Source organism: Fusarium redolens (genome assembly GCF_020744475.1).
Source record: "Fusarium redolens strain MPI-CAGE-AT-0023 chromosome Unknown BKA55scaffold_7, whole genome shotgun sequence".
NCBI lineage: Eukaryota > Fungi > Ascomycota > Sordariomycetes > Hypocreales > Nectriaceae > Fusarium > Fusarium redolens.
Window position 1 is genome coordinate 247,647 of NW_025763670.1, and position 15,645 is coordinate 263,291.

General features: G+C 48.1%; 7 protein-coding genes across 7 annotated transcripts; 2 read left to right on the forward strand and 5 right to left on the reverse strand.

Annotated features, from left to right (window-relative positions):
* Positions 1-303: 303 nt before the first annotated feature.
* On the reverse strand, positions 304-1,362 carry BKA55DRAFT_509529 (succinyl-CoA synthetase-like protein; the record flags this gene model as incomplete). Its single annotated transcript, XM_046187530.1, has 3 exons — positions 304-405; positions 454-575; positions 621-1,362. Coding segments are annotated over 3 exons (966 nt in total), but the record flags the coding sequence as incomplete, so codon positions are not given.
* Positions 1,363-1,393: 31 nt separating this feature from the next.
* BKA55DRAFT_341646 (uncharacterized protein) lies at positions 1,394-1,853 on the reverse strand. Its single transcript, XM_046185756.1, has 2 exons — positions 1,641-1,853; positions 1,394-1,580 (listed from the first exon to the last, which is right to left on the reverse strand). The coding sequence occupies exons 1-2, from the start codon at positions 1,804-1,806 to the stop codon at positions 1,501-1,503; spliced, it is 246 nt and encodes an 81-aa protein (XP_046049782.1). The 5' UTR covers positions 1,807-1,853; the 3' UTR covers positions 1,394-1,500.
* A 462-nt stretch (positions 1,854-2,315) lies between these two features.
* On the reverse strand, positions 2,316-4,937 carry BKA55DRAFT_689033 (UTP-ammonia ligase; the record flags this gene model as incomplete). Its single annotated transcript, XM_046199300.1, has 18 exons — positions 2,316-2,422; positions 2,474-2,526; positions 2,574-2,819; positions 2,867-3,570; positions 3,616-3,756; positions 3,805-3,855; positions 3,911-3,918; positions 3,970-4,066; positions 4,117-4,124; positions 4,179-4,212; positions 4,274-4,340; positions 4,400-4,428; positions 4,475-4,511; positions 4,562-4,608; positions 4,662-4,670; positions 4,722-4,768; positions 4,822-4,830; positions 4,889-4,937. The coding sequence occupies 18 exons, from the start codon at positions 4,935-4,937 to the stop codon at positions 2,316-2,318; spliced, it is 1,743 nt and encodes a 580-aa protein (XP_046049783.1).
* Positions 4,938-6,208: 1,271 nt separating this feature from the next.
* On the reverse strand, positions 6,209-7,925 carry BKA55DRAFT_663023 (uncharacterized protein; the record flags this gene model as incomplete). Its single annotated transcript, XM_046197648.1, has 3 exons — positions 7,106-7,925; positions 6,591-6,736; positions 6,209-6,353 (listed from the first exon to the last, which is right to left on the reverse strand). The coding sequence occupies exons 1-3, from the start codon at positions 7,883-7,885 to the stop codon at positions 6,209-6,211; spliced, it is 1,071 nt and encodes a 356-aa protein (XP_046049784.1). The 5' UTR covers positions 7,886-7,925.
* Positions 7,926-8,762: 837 nt separating this feature from the next.
* On the forward strand, positions 8,763-9,260 carry BKA55DRAFT_511215 (uncharacterized protein; the record flags this gene model as incomplete). The annotated part of the gene is made up of 2 exons (XM_046187682.1): positions 8,763-8,877; positions 8,929-9,260. The coding sequence occupies 2 exons, from the start codon at positions 8,763-8,765 to the stop codon at positions 9,258-9,260; spliced, it is 447 nt and encodes a 148-aa protein (XP_046049785.1).
* A 476-nt stretch (positions 9,261-9,736) lies between these two features.
* BKA55DRAFT_538408 (major facilitator superfamily domain-containing protein) lies at positions 9,737-11,634 on the reverse strand (the record flags this gene model as incomplete). Its single annotated transcript, XM_046190031.1, has 5 exons — positions 9,737-10,092; positions 10,140-10,221; positions 10,267-10,763; positions 10,814-11,046; positions 11,099-11,634. The coding sequence occupies 5 exons, from the start codon at positions 11,632-11,634 to the stop codon at positions 9,737-9,739; spliced, it is 1,704 nt and encodes a 567-aa protein (XP_046049786.1).
* Positions 11,635-12,153: 519 nt separating this feature from the next.
* Positions 12,154-13,473, forward strand: BKA55DRAFT_341898 (uncharacterized protein). Its single transcript, XM_046185758.1, has 2 exons — positions 12,154-13,223; positions 13,276-13,473. The coding sequence occupies exon 1, from the start codon at positions 12,513-12,515 to the stop codon at positions 13,191-13,193; it is 681 nt and encodes a 226-aa protein (XP_046049787.1). The 5' UTR covers positions 12,154-12,512; the 3' UTR covers positions 13,194-13,223; positions 13,276-13,473.
* The last annotated feature ends 2,172 nt before the right edge of the window (positions 13,474-15,645 follow it).

Below are 15,645 nucleotides of genomic sequence, written 5' to 3' on the forward strand. Positions count from 1 at the left end.
GCAATTCCGCGCGTCTGCGTGAGCATCATGCTATGCGTTGGTTTCTCTACGGGCACAAGGCGTCTTCCACGTGTACATCAGCAATAAATAATACATATTATTCCCTTTGCATTAAACGAGTAGCCGTAGTCATAGTCATAGGCACTAGATCTCGATCATAGAACATCTAATTGTGTGAGGCCATATCAAGGATTGAACAAGAAGCAACCCAGTTTGGTCGAAACCATGCAGAACATATCTAACCCGCTTTTCTATCCTCTTCAAGCTCTTCCGGCAGCTCAGGAATACTATGGCGCTTCACCATCAGCTTTCAGCTTTCGCGCCTTCGTCAGCCAACCTGACTGCCTCCTTAGCCGCTTTTCCAAAGTCTGCCTCAACGTGAATATCCAAGGTGGCATCTTTGAGCTAGAAGTGTTTCAGTAATTATTCGGAATATGTCCTCGAGTTACTTACCAGCTTGAGTCCAGCCTCTGAGTTTGTTCCCTGTAATCTGACTACCATGGGAACCCGCAAGGGACCAAGTTCGCTTGCTGCTGCTATGATGGACTCTGCGATCATATCGCATCTCGCGATTCCTAATATGGTCAGTTCATACTCCGTATCTTGAACAACAAACTTACCGCCGTAGATGTTGACTAGAATCGCCTTGACTCGCTTATCAGACATGATGATCTTGAAAGCCTGCAGCATCGTCTCCTTCGTAGCTTGTCCACCAGCATCTAGAAAATTCGCACTCGAACCACCATACAGACTAATCGCATCATTCGTCGCCATTGCAAGTCCCGCGCCGTTAACAACGTTTCCAATATTTCCATTCATGTGAACATACACCAGCCCATGCTTTTCCGCTTGCACTTCTTCTGGGATCTCCTGTTTCTTATCTCTCAAGTAAAAGAGCTTTCGCTGTCGCTCTCGAGCTGCGTCGTCAAAGAAGAAATCCGAGTTGTTGCAGATAAACGCTCCATCTTTAAGAAACAAAAGATCCGTTTCCAAACTGAGCGCGTCCTTCTCGGAAAAGATCTTGAAAAGCCCTCGGATAACTCCTGCCAAGCTGTCCTTTGAGTCCTTGCTCAATTGAAAGCTCTGCGATATGTCGGTGAGTAACTCCTCAGTGATACCGGTACTTAGGCTGAACTCGAAAACTTCCTGAAATGCACGCTCGTATAAAACAGTGGGAAGGCCTTTGGGGTCCTTGGTGTCTCGAATCTTAATAACTGGTCGATATCTCTCTCGATCAACAGCCATAGTAAGACGCCACTTTTCTTCATGTTCCACAACCTTTTCCATAAAGAGTGGGATTGTCAAATCTCTATGGTCTTTCTGTCTGGTAGTCTCTCTGACATAGCGCAGTAATAATTTCGTTCTATGTTTTCCGTCATTGGCATTTATCAATTCTGTAGACTTTCGATTGTCATGGAGGAGTTGAAGTTTTAGAAGTGCACGAGAGTTTTCAGAGTGGGAGTTAGCATGATGAATGAAACGGTTTGTCTGCCTCGTATCCTACTCCCTATGCGGTCTATCATAACTCCTGCAGCTCGTTTTGACTTGACGATTTGACCCATTGGCATTGAGATTCCAGCCTGAATGAGAGTTTGTGAGCCTCTTAGCATTGAAAGGTAGCAGCTGGTGTTTTGGCTTACTTTTTCCATGAGCTTCTGTGACTGATATTCGTGTATATGGAGACATCTTATCTGAGTCTGTCATTCCCTTAGCAAGCGAATGTAAAAGTTGGGTGACGATCAGTACATTAAACGTGTTCGAGAATAAAGAAACATTTTGTAGTTCGGGTCTAACTCTAAGAGCCATGGCAGTGAGAGAGGGTTCTAGAAAAAATGAACAAACACCAAAATTTGATGATCTTGAGAATAAGGCGATGGTCAACGAGGGGTAGACTTGGAAACGGCTGAGTTTGCCGATACTGCTGACTCAGCCGATTCAAGCTCGATTGACAGTGGATAACACATGAGGCATGAGGTGAAATTGGCGAGACCTTCAAATCAAGGCAGTTCCAGGCATCCCAATCGATTCATGGACGAGTATAGCAGTTCAGTATGAGTGGAAAGCGTACCAGTGAACATCAATTGAGCATCAGTCACCAAGATCGAGAACTTCAAACTGAGAGCACTTCAGTATACAAAGCATCTGTAAATTCATGTCTATCATTTTCGCCAAGGTATAGTTCATTTTTAAGCACCCAACGCCAACCATGCAGTCTAAAAAGCCTCATTATCTCACGTCCTACGTAGATCTAAGCCCATAACCCCCAATCCGTGGGACCGTGATCCCAGTCTAATTCTGACATTGAACTGCGCCATCTAAAAGTTGGTCACGTCGCTAACTCCGTTGGTGGCCTCCTTCTTCACGCGAGCGGCCTCGATGACCTCGTCGAGGCATCCGGCGCTGGCGGCGACGAGACCGAGCACTAATACAGTCAGTCATGGCGGGTGGTGATCATTGGAATGGGGATACTCACGCGAAGGTGCGGGTGCCAAGGTCTTGGACTTGTACTCAGGGTGAGCCTGGAGACTGTAGGCGGTCAGTAATAGTCGGTATGCGCGATGGATAATACTCACCCAACGAAGAAGGGATGATCCTTCAACTCAATGGTCTCAACTCGGACACCTTGGTCATCCATTGAGGTCAAGCAAAGACCGGCCTTCTCGAGATCCTCAATGTAGTCAGGGTTCACCTCATAGCGATGTCGGTGACGCTCCTCCACAACATCGGCTCCTCCGTACAAAGCTCGGAGCTTGCTCCATTCGGTGCCAGGCTTGAAGTGGGTTGTTCGGCTACCAAGTCGCATGGTACCACCCATTTTCCTGTCATTTATTAGCATCACTCCTTGGTTCGTCTGACGTTTACTTACTCCTTAGAACCCTCAGGCATGAAGATGACGACCTTGTGCTCAGCGGTGGCCGAGAACTCCTCGGATGTCGCGTCCTTGAGGCCCATCACGTTGCGAGCGTACTCAATGACAGCAGTCTGCATACCCAAGCAGATGCCGAGGTAGGGGAGCTTTCTCTCACGAGCCCACTTGGCGACATCAACCATACCACGGATACCTCGAGTACCGAAACCACCAGGAACGATGATACCCTGTGCTCGAACAACATGAGCCCAAGCCTCGTGGAACTTTCGGGGGTCCTTCTGCTGCATATCGGGTTCGAGGTGCTCGGAATCGACGGAGATGAGGTTCAGCTTGCGCTTGCATCGCATAGCAGAGTGCTCAAGTGCCTTGTGAACACTGAGATATGAGTCGTCAAGGCTGACGTACTTGCCGACCAAGACAATGTTGACGGGCTCGAGGTGTCGATCGGGAACAACGGTCTTCTTCCAGAGATCCCAAAGAGCTTGGCCCTTTTGAGCCATGGGAGGAGCAACCTCAAGCTTCTCGAGGGCAAGACCCTTGCGCAAAAGCTTGAGCAGACCCTCCTGCTCGAGGAGGAGAGGGACTTGGTAGATGGTGTCCATGTTGCGAACACCAATGACCTGCTCGTCTTCGACTTGGCAGCTTCGGGCGATCTTTGTGATGGTAGCGACGTCGAGCTCTCGTTCGCAACGGCAAGCAATCTAGAGACTTTAGAGGCGGTCTAACTCGAATCGCACAATACATACCACATCGGGGATCAAACCGGCGCTTCGAACTTGTCGGATGGCGTGTTGAGTGGGCTTTGTCTTCTCCTCTCCATTAATGATAGGGACGTAGGAAACGCTGATGCTAAGGAAGTTGTCGCGGCCGAGTCTGTGTCGCAATTGCTTTATAGCTGTCAGTATTGGGCTTCGAGATCGGTCTGGGTGTCATACTGAAAGAGCCTCAACGAAAGGACCGGATTCGAGATCACCAATTGTTCCGCCCTGTCGCCAAGTCAGTCGCCGTTCTGGGCTATCGGAAATCGGTAGGATATCGTACAAGCTCGACTATGATGGGTTAGTAAATATCGCGCAAGATCTGGCTCGAAGATAACGTACTAATGCAAACATCTGGCGATTCACCAGAAGCATCAACTGGAATCTTGGCAACGCGCTCGATCCAGTTCTGAATGGCATCTGTGATGTGGGGGACGACCTTGAAGGCTGTTAGTTGGATCTACAAGATCGCAGTGCTGCGCAATGTACCTGAACAGCTGTGTACATCGTTAGCATCTGTATAAACCAGCAATCTCAAACGAAACACATACTCTTTCCCAAGTAATCTCCTCGTCGTTCCTTCTCCTATACATGAATTGTATTAGTGGTGTCTGATCGCATATCGAAGATTCGTGAGGGTTCGTACAATGACCTGCTGGTAGATCTTGCCAGTGGTGATGTTGCTGTCACGGCTCAATTGGATGCCAAGGTATCTGCAGTACTATAAGTCCCTGGTCGAGCTTTGGTTGAGTCTGATTGTCGAAGAACATACCGCTCGTAGTTTCCAAGGTCGAGATCGGTCTGAAGGGTCAGCGCAAAGTTTTTCGTCGGTGAATATTGAGCGTACCTCGCCGCCATCGTCGAGAACGAAGCACTCGCCGTGCCTGGGGTGTGTTAATACGAGTAAAGGCAATTGTGTCAGATCGCAACGTACTCGAGAGGGTTCAGAAGACCAGCATCGGTGTTGATATAAGGATCGGTCTAGTCGAGGATTAGAATCGTCGGTGAGGGAGGGTTTCGTCGGTGGGGTTTACTTTGATCGCCTGGTAATGTTAGTCAAAGCTCGTTCGGTAACCATGATTGTCGAATCGTACCGTGACTCGAAGTCCAAGAGTCTTGAGAAGAAGACCAGCGCTACTGGCTAACACGGTGTCAGTCGTTGAGAAGATCAGCACAGCTCGTCAATTGCCATACCGATAATGCCTGTGATTCACGAATTAGCACGCCCTTCAAAACAAGAATGCGACGACGATAAGCTTACCTTTGCCGACACCAGAGATAACTCCGCCGCTCACAAGAACAACCTTCATGATGCTGTTTGTTCTGTCAGTTGTTCGTTTATATAAAGTATTGAAACTGCTAATATTGCAGGGCAGAATTGCTGGGAGGTTTTGGACGGCGCGTTCGCAAAAACTTCAATCAACGAAAAGAAAGATTCGGCGGTGGGGTACGATTTCTGCCACGCCCTCCGAAGCTCAGATCATTCACCGCTTTCCAGATGCGGCCTAGAGTGGAGATAACCCTCTGTGCGTCACGCCGTGGATGCACCCTGGTTGAGCCCCACCAGGAAGCCTGTGAGCTGTAAGTGAAGGCATTCAGAAAAAGGACTTTGGGGAATGAAGAAAGTAGCACATGCCAGAGTGAATAAGTCCAGAGCTTCCATTGGATAGAAATGTAAGTTCAAATGTTAGCTATGTTGTTCTGACTGTCCCCTGTTATAGCTCGTGTAAACGCTACCTATTCATGCGGAACCCCACTAAGACTTACGATGGTGAGAAGACAGTGTGTAGTTCTACAAGCTCGAATTGACGTAGAAGGGGATGATATAACATTAGCTCATTTTTACCAAATGACAGGATCCTCCCTACCAATTTTATCATGACTAGAAAGCTCGCAATCAGGGCCAATTGCTAAGGTTGTCTCTTGCTACAGGTTAGCAACAATCCATGGTGGTTGTAGCCTGGGATCGCGGGGTGAAGCTGAACTTGAGGCCGCGCAGCTCATTAGAGAACACCGCCGCACATCCTCTAAACCGAAACCTGTCATAGCGATGGTAGCAGGGCGCACGGCGCCTGAAGGAAAGGCTATGGGACATGCTGGTGCGATCTGGACAGACGGAGAGGTTACTGCGGAGGCGAAAAGTGAAGCTCTCGAAGATGCGGGAGCGATCATCGTGCCGCACCCTGGTGTTATGGGTGAAAAGATGAAGGAGTTGCTTGGGATGTAACGTGCTGTCTGTCTAGACGAGCTTCAGCGATGGAATTGAGCTCGACCATCTGCATTACCGTTCTTGCTTCTATTGTGTCCTCATCATTGGCAGTGGTGATCTTGGAGTCTCTTCAAGGTGATAGAGCGAACTTCAACCACGAACACTGTCTGGTGTATCTCCCAGGTATAATTCCTAACAGCGAAGTGTCTGGTACATACGACCATACCTATCAGAGAACTCGGGATCCCGTCCGCTCTCCCATAGATAAGCTGATAAGGGGCGGATTAGTAGTTGGGTCGGTGACGACCAGCGAATCCCCGCTGTTGTATGTTTTTGCCATTTTCTCTTTTTGTTGGAATGTTGAAGTTGTTTCTACGACGTTGTGTTGATCATTCTGTAGATTGGTGGTGTTGGTCGGCCGACTGTTGGCCTGTTGAGGGGCCGCCTATCACCGCTACCTAGGGGACTTCTAACTCGGAAACTCCTAACACTGAACTTGAAAGGAAAGATATCTGATCTTTATGCCTGGAAGTTAGGCAATGAGGATGGGGTTAAAGATCTAACTAAAGCTTAGGCATGTGTGCTACAAAGTCACTACAAGAAAGCCAAACTTGTCGTAGAAACTAAAGCTCTTGAGCCCCAGAGTCAATTGATTTCGGCTCAAGTTCAACAATCCCATATTGATATCGATGCTGATGGCCGTGCGCTCCAATTCAATTATCCGATATACATCGCCATTTCATTCCATACTGACGATCGTAATAGCTTCTTCAGGTCCGTCTCCCGCAACGATATAGCTACCGTGATTCCACGCTCCAAATCTCGGGGCATGAAATACACAAGACCTTCTGATGCAGGCCGATGCCATGGAACCCTGATACACTGGACGATCCAGTTGGGCTTGAACATGTATGCAACGTTGGTACATTCAACACTGGCCCAAGAGACTATAGCAACATCTTGTGAAGGGTTAAAAATTGCGTCTGAATCAAAAATAGGGTTGTCGACCGCTTTGTCAGTATTCCACACGAATTGTGCTACATCCTGACTGAGTACGCCTGGATTCAAGGCCTTATGAAATTCCACGGCCATTCTCCCGATACTCATAGTGCTCGGATTGGTGAAGTTAGTGCAAGTCATGTGTTGAAGTGCCCCAATATATTTCCCTTTCACCCCTCGGACTTCGCGTGCATCGACCGTACGAAAGCATCTCACTGTCGTCTCCTAGGTGACTCGTTCGTCCCGCGCACAGCATATGTTTCGCAATACAAAGGCGGTCAGAGCATCATCTGTATCCACCAGGTATTGTGAGGGGCTGTCATAACTCATGGCCAGGTCCTTTATGTCCCGGAGAGCGTCTGGTTCGAAAGAGAATAGAGCCCATTTAATATTGCTTGCCTGAAACGGTGGATTTTGAGGTAACAGAAGCTCCGTCACAAATTTGACTGGAACCCTTACGTGCCTTGACATCTTCTTGTCATGATCAAAATACGCCGCGTGGGTTTCCATTGCCGATATATCCAAGGATGTAAATTGCTCCCCGCAACAGGCTTTAGCCAGCATTCGAATAATCATATCTAGGCCTGTCATGTCGACGGCTTTGTTATGCCCACTGATGGTGAGGATAGCAGCGCCTTTTTCGATGGTGAACTTTAACTCCATCACAGGAAAGGGTCCCGAGTCCGACGACGGGTTGTATATGGGAATATGATTCCCATTGATCCAGACCATGGGAAAGTGCTCGCCTAGCATATCTGTAAAGTCCAGTTGGGAGGTGTTTTGGCAGTTCTCGACTTGGAGCCGCGGTACCGCTTGGAAAGGGATGATACTGTATTGATTGCCATCCTGATTTGTGTATCCGTCGTATTTGACTTGGCCAGTGACCCAGGGGAATTGTTTCGAAAGGCGTGTCAGGCCGTGGTGTATGTGGGAAACAAAATCGGCGCATGGCTCGGAGCTCTCGATGAGGTAGACAAAGCTGAGGTTGTAATACTCTCCAAGATGGAGTCTATTAGTCAGGGGGTTGAGTTTGATGTCCAGGTTAAACATTTTGCATTGTAATATTTGTTGATGATTTTGTGTTGATGAGTCTGTGTTGATGTTGAGTTTCTAGCGTGAGTAAGCCTCTGACCTCATGATACTGGCGAAGGAGAGGGAAAGGAGGGGAAGGAACACACATAGAGAGATTCTCGAGGTAACAACGATGCAATCTTCAAAAGCAAGTGCAAATCTGATCAGGAACTTGAATTTACAAGGTCAACTAAAACTAATAGGCTATTTGCACCCAAGGCTGAAACAATTAGAGACATCACCATCCGTTTATTAAATCTCAGGCTGTCTGCAATTTCCCTCAAGAGTGTCATAGTAAGAGACTGGATGATTTTGTGAACAACGTTATGCATATGCTGTACTTTGAAGCCAGGGAAAGCTATCACGAACTCCTTCTTATTTTTTCCTCAGGGCCACAAGCATTAATGTCGGAAAGAGGCACAGCAAACCTTCTTTATCAGTTATTCATTAATCAACTTTCATTTCAATGATTCTACTACCAAACAAGAAGTATCTCACTCTTTCCCATTTGATTGGTGGACCGTAGATTAAACACCATCGTGGCTCATCCCTGTCGTCTTCCCACCAAATGACGTCGAGGCGCCACGAGAACCGGTTTTTAGAGCGACACGCGCCACACCCAAAAGACACAGCATGGCATCACAATGCGTCTTGGACAACCACCACCAAGAAATGAAACAGCCTATGAGATTTGCCTTGCGTCGTTTCAGATCCTTGCAAGGTGGATGACGTAGCAAGACGCGCAATGTGTATAAAGTGATGTCTTCGGGACGGTCTTTCAGTCTGATAGATTGGAAGATAAACAAGACGATAAACGATACAGCAGATTTTAATCTTATTTGATATATTCTTCACAATGGAGTGGGCTAAGACTACCTATAACGACCAGTACGAGAAGTGGGTTCCTTGGATGGAGGACGTTTATCTTCGTTGGTTCACCAAGGATAACAAGGCAAGCTATGCCACCAAGCGTACGTTCCCTTCCCATCTCCGTCTTCCCCAACATCCCTAACATGATATAGAAAACCTCGACAAGACCAAAGTCACTGGCATCGAACAAGTCGACACTCTCCAAGACGGCGTTCACAATCTCGCCACCGGTCAAGTCGGCCAGGGAGGTCTGCTCCAACCCGTGGGCGACCTCGCATCAAAGGAGGGCGTGAACCGCGCTGAGCGACAAGGCCGCGATGAGAACGGCGGATACGTCAACAAGGAAGTTCCAGGCTCTGGAGCTATGAACAGCACAGCGAATGCTGTTGTCGGTGGTGGACAGGGTGCCGCCCAAGGACTCCAGGATGTTGGAAAGGGTGTCGGTAACACCGTTGGTGGACTGTTGGGTGGTAAGAAGGAGTAAATACTGTTGATGATTCCTTTTGGTGTTTCGGTAATGGACTTGGATAAAGGGTTGGGTACCTTCGGCTTGATGGTCTCGGTAAAGGATACGATACAGGATACGGGTAAGCGATACTATTATGTGAATGCTTAATTATTATTGGTATATACCACAGAGTACTATATGCTTCAATACAGATTGATCTCCATCAACATCATTTCTTCTCTTCCGACAAGATGTGTATGAGCAGGGTCAAGTCACACTGATGAGAGTAGAACACGTTGATCCAGTAACTTGGTATTTATTTAGTGATTATTAATTTTGCTTTAAACTTGTAATGTACTTGTTGAGTTCCAAGCATCTCAACCAAATCAAGGAATGTTTTAGTAAACCAGATTCTGTTCCATCAGCCCAGCAGGGCCCGTAGATCACTGCCAAGTTTCATGTGATACCAACACAACCAATCAGCAGCACCAACCTAAAAGAGTGACACACTCCTAACCGCTGGTTCGCTCATTCTTACCGGCGTGAGCCTCAGTATCGATGGTAGTCTCAGGGTTGTTGGCATAGTCATCCTCACCACTGAGCTCCTCAAGGGTCTTGCGGGCAGTCTCAGGGATGAGAAGAGTGGTGAAGATACCGAGAAGCATGAAGAGAGCGTAGATCTCAAGGACGTGGTCCATCCAGGGGGCCTCGTTCTTGTCGGTGGCACCGTGGGTGCGGAGGATGGAGATGGCACCTTGGCCAATGATGGAACCAACCTTTCCTGAGGCGGCGGAGATACCGTGGGAGGTAGACCGGTAGCGGGTAGGGAAGACTTCACCAGGGACGATGAAGGTAGTGGTGTTGGGACCTGGAGTTGTTAGTTTACGTTTTTTAATGAAAGGAGTAAAGACATACCGAAGTTGAAGAAGAACTGGGCAAGGACGTAGATGGCGAGGAGACCGTTGGAGGAGATGTGGTTGTAAGCAAAACCCATGACCTAAACATGTTAGCGCTGTAAAACCTCAACCACGACAGAACTTACAATGAAAAGAATTGTCAGGATGATGAAACCACCAAGCTGAATAGTCTTTCGTCCAAGGGTATCAATAGTAGCAACCGAAACCCAGTAACCAGGGACAGCACCAGCCAAGACAATGATGATGTTACCAACAGCAGTGTTGTACAAGAACTCGTACATGTTGTTGGCATCCTTGGAAGAGTAACCAATGACCTTGAGGATAGTACCGTTGTTCAAGCTGAGACCATAAAAGGCCACATCAAGACAGAACCATGAACCAGCAGTACCGATGAGGATGGACAGGTTCTTCCACTTGCTGTAGTGCTGGCAGAAGTCGCTCCAGCTGGCCTTGGGGACCTGGAGGTTGGACTTGGCGCTGGCGTGGACTTGGGCACGGGCGATCTCGTCGGTGTCGCCTTCACGCTTGCCGGTCATGTAGGCCTTGACGTCCTCGTCGGCTTGCTCAACGTCGCGGGCGACATCGAAGGTGTAACGGGGAGTCTCAGGGATGGTGAGACGATCTACACGAATATCAGTATGTGTTTGAGAGGTCAAGATGTAATTGACTTACAGTAGAGGGCAATGCAAGCAGGGACGGCACCGAAACCAACAAGGGTACGCCACATCTTGTCGACGGCGACCTGGCAGTCTCCAGTGCAGTGCTTGGTATCAGGGGCATTTTCGAGAGAGGACTTGAAGCCGAGGGTGAGGAACATCATGACGAGAGCGGCAACAAGCTGGCCGATACCCTGCATGGCAAAGACAGCAGCCATCATGGCACCACGCCACTTGGTGGTAGCGAACCTGTGATGTTAGTCAACCTGGATATGACAGCCGTGAGTGTAAATTGACTTACTCAGAGGTAATAATGGAAGAAAGGGGATAATCACCACCAATACCCACGCCCATAATTACACGCCAGAAGATAATAAGACCAACAAGCGAGGTGGAAGGCGAACCAGCAGTCAGGGCCTGAGCAAGAGTCGCAAAGATGATGACAATAAGCTCCAGACCATACATCCTCTTACGACCGACAATATCGGCCAACATACCAAATCCAAGCTGTCCAATAACAGTACCAGCAGAAGTGGAAAGCTTGATAGCATTATCAGAGCTAGTGGCAAGCTTTCCCTTGCCAGGATAGTAAACAATGCCCAACATGATGGTCAACATGGACACGCAGAAGATATCGTAAGAGTCAGTGAAGAAACCAACACCGGCGACGATACAGGCGCGGACATGGTACCATCCGAAAGGAGCCTTGTCGATCTCGGCGAGGGCAAGACGACGACGCTCATTGGGGTCGGCGATGTGAGCAAAGTCGTTGTGGAAGTTGTGGAAGGCATTGTTGCCGCCGCTTGTCTTGGCGACGGGACCAGGGGTGGCAGCCATTTTTGGAAGAATTATTTAAAGAACGATATGAAGAATAGAACTGGTCTTGAATTTCGTGTACGTGTACTTGGAAAGGTACCCAGCGGCACGTTCACAAGCAAAATTATCCTTGCAGCCAAGAACAAGCCAAGAGATCTAGAAAAGAACAGAACGATCTAATATATATAAACCCTCCTTCATATTAATCCCCCATAGTTCTCTTTGCAAAAATCCCATCAAGAGCCGTCCGAACCGAGACGCACCAGTCAAATTTTGTTTCTCGAGGACATGCTCTTCTAGAACTCGACGTGCTATCTCCTGAGTCTCCATGCTCGGTATAGGATGAAGCACACGACAGTTATAAGTGAGGACGAATAGACGTCAAGCTCCGTTCCCACGTGCATTCAAGCGTTGAGATTGCTTGGCTAAAAGCGTTCCAGGGTCTCGGGACACGGCACGGAATTAGCGTGGCTCCGACCCGCCTTGGCATCAAGAGTGACAGATTGAGGTGCATCTGGACTTGAATGGAGACACCGAGAGAGTAAGCTTGTCATTAAGGACTAAGCTTGTTGGTGGTAAAGTTCTGCTGCTTTGGGACACCGAAGGCGTTTGGAGTCTTCAATATTCGGGTATCACGGCTTCAGCTGAAGAAGAGTATCGATTGTGTTGCCGGTTTAATCCCGCGGGCCAAGACTTTTTCGACTTGGAGAGCACGTGTCTTCCAACGACTCTCACAAGTTTGACTTGTCGAGTTCTGCCTCTTTCTTTCTCTTGTGACTTATTTCTCCTTTTCGGGCCGTCGCTGTTGAGGGGGTTGTTGCATTCGCTTATACGCAAGGTTGTCGCATTCTTTGCGCGCATCATACGTCAACTTCTCATCTGACTCTTCAAACATCACCATGTCGGAACCAACAGAACCACCACCTCTATCAATCGAGATCTTGATCGACTCAAAAGAAAAGAAAGATGCTCTCAAACTCATCGTCGACAGTGTCGCGCAACAGCGTCAAACAGCATCACGCGCCCTAATCTTCCACCCAATTCCCCTCTCCGTCTTTATAGCAATCCTCGCAATCGCACACTATGGCGCGGGCATTGGCAAGGACATCAGCACCATGCTGATCATCTACCCCGGTATAATACTCACATACCTCGTCGCAATCCGATACTTCACCAGTGCGTACATTCGCATCGCTGAAGAGACGGATTGGCTTGACTGGATGAAGAAGGATGGTGTTGAGGATACCATCATCGGGGCGCGGTTTGGGAAGGACATCATCGCTGCAGTGGTCCTTCGATTGGAGAAGAGCAACAAGACTGCCTTAATTCGTGCATGGACAACGAGGGCGCGGTACAGACGTCGGGGACTTGGTGGGGATATGCTACGCGAGAGTGTCAAGATCGCGAAGCAGAGGTTGGGCAAGGAGTGCACTTTTGAGTTTGCGCAAGATCATGCAAACAGCGAAATGCCTCTGCATGAGATCTTCAGTGCTCCTTTCCTTGCCCGACAAGTGAAAGCGAAGAAGGCGCTCAGCGCAGCGTTGAAGGATTGGGAGGAGGGCAAAGAGGGACCTCAATAGCGACGAGAGTTGAGTATGTATTAGAGTACTGTAAGTTCACTCAATCTTGCGCCTTCTATCACTGATCGCTAACATTAAGCAGAGATTCTAGTCATACTTCATGCGACGGTGCGCGATCCTATCTGCTTGGCTGAAGTCCGATCAACTACAACTACCCTTACCATTGTGACTGTTACGTTCAAAGTACGCGCAAACGGTTTCGCCTTTCCAACCGTCGACTCAAAAAAGCAAGAGTTGAGGTTATGCCAGCAATGGAGACAATGTTCTCTCCCTCGCTGCCACTTCCACCAGCCCAGCTTCACGTTTGATGGAACAGTACAGCAATAGTGTGTGGCCCATCCAGTGTACAGGCCGTCGATTCTTGGTGTCTCACGACCCAACTGCCGTTATCTCTCAGCACATTTGATGATTTACAGTTTGGATGTGATGCTCATCTCCATGCACCGAGTGCAGTGCCGAAATGAACAATGCGACATAACCAAATGCCGACGACCATGGGCCATCGCTCTTATCGCTGTCCTAAAATACTATAATAACAACAAGATCTCCCGAAATTACATGTCAAACAAATACGGAGTGGTCCTCGTTTCTTTGCCAATGTGTTCTGTTGTACCTGGATGAATGCGACCGGCGACGTTGTGAGCTTCTGAATAGCGTTTGCAAGTCTCGTTAAGGACGAGGACCCGGCAAATGCGATCCCTGAGTACGAATACTTCAGGAAATATGTCCTCGAGTTTACGCGTTGAATTGAGCAAGTTCCGACATTGATCATGCGACATGCTGCCAAACAACCGATGCTCAATGGCAGCAGACGCAACAGAGAAGCACGCACAAGCGGCAACTCTACGGACTACTACACTCAAGGCAGCTTACAATTCTCCGAAATTCCTTGGGGTATCTACCTCTCCGAGCGCTTGCTCTCTCTTCGCTACTTAGGTTGAGTATAACAATGTTGAGCAACATCAACGAAGATGGTGATCTTGATCACGGTATACGCGCTCCGACTGAGGCCAACGGACAGGCTTGTGAACGGGACCCGATGCTCCGAAGGCTCGTGATGTCTGGGTTAATACTTTTACATCTTTGCACCCTTTGTCACAAGCTCTCGTGACTTCTTAGTCACTGGATATCAAGGGGTTGTGAGCAACCATCATGAACAAAGCGGCCCCCAGCCACACTCTCCATGCACATCGCCATCACACAGCATCGGCACTCTCGCCAAACCCGAGTTTTTCTTCATCATTATTGCAGAGTCTGCATCACATGTGTTCAAAAACACCTTTCGTGGTCGCCCAGCATGTTGATCAACTGGGTCTTCAGTCGATCATATAGATACGCGAACGTGATCAACTGTGATCGTCGAGATCAGAACCACAGCATGTTGCATCGTGCGATCAAACTAATGCAAACTCCAATGTTTCAGATGGCATGTCAATCCCGTGCCACCAACCTTTCTCTCATTCCACGTTCCCCGTTCACCTCATCGTCCGATCTTATACCCGCGTTGCAGGAATGTCAACGACGGGCCGTGAGGGATGACACAGCCCGCACACCGGGGCCTCTCCGCTCTGCTAGTATCTGATCTAGAATGATTTGGGGACTTGTGCGATCAAGGGAGGCTCAAATAAGACATTATTGGAGCATCTGTAGCGGGTTCCAGGTGATAATTCCCTTCACATTCCAGTATTGTTTCATAACAGCTTGTTGCGATCATAATGACTAAGAAATCTCATAAACGTATTCTCTGTACATACTATGATTCGTGTAAATATTCTTGCAAGAAATGGTGAACCCATATAAACTATTTTTGGGCTCCGTGTGTCTCTCGATGTGGTGCTTCATGTCTCAAGTGACGTTGCCTTTAATATTCGAGGATCTGTGTAATACCAGCCCTAACATTTACAACACATGAGATTACTCCAGAATACACAAACTCAATTATAAGTTATCCTTCGACAATTAAGCTTAAAGGCTTGCATGAACCATAAACAGATGTACGAAAGGTTTCTTTCGGCGAAACAGGGTAACCCCTTCGACTGCTCTCCATCGGAGACGCCTACACTGGGTCAAGGCGATGCATGAAACCTGAAGTCTCAGAAAAGAATGGAAATGAATCATGCATATTCTGAGGCTGCGACAAATACAATTCAAATTTTGCAAGAACTTCATACTGTAGATAATTATGGGCTCAAGATTGACTGTTTGCCAAGCTTTATGATCGTATCGCTTGCAACAGTGGATAAGAGAGATCTTAAGTGCTGACATGTGGTCAGAGTGTATCCGTACCGCTGCGGAACATGTCCCCAGCCGCGGGGTGAAATGTAAATGCAATTGGATGTCTTCAAGTGGTGGTTGGTATTGGTTTGAGAATTTAGTTGTTAAATTCACATGACAGAATGTGAAAACGAGAGTTTGTCGATGTAATCGTCATCGGCAAATCCGTACAAATTGA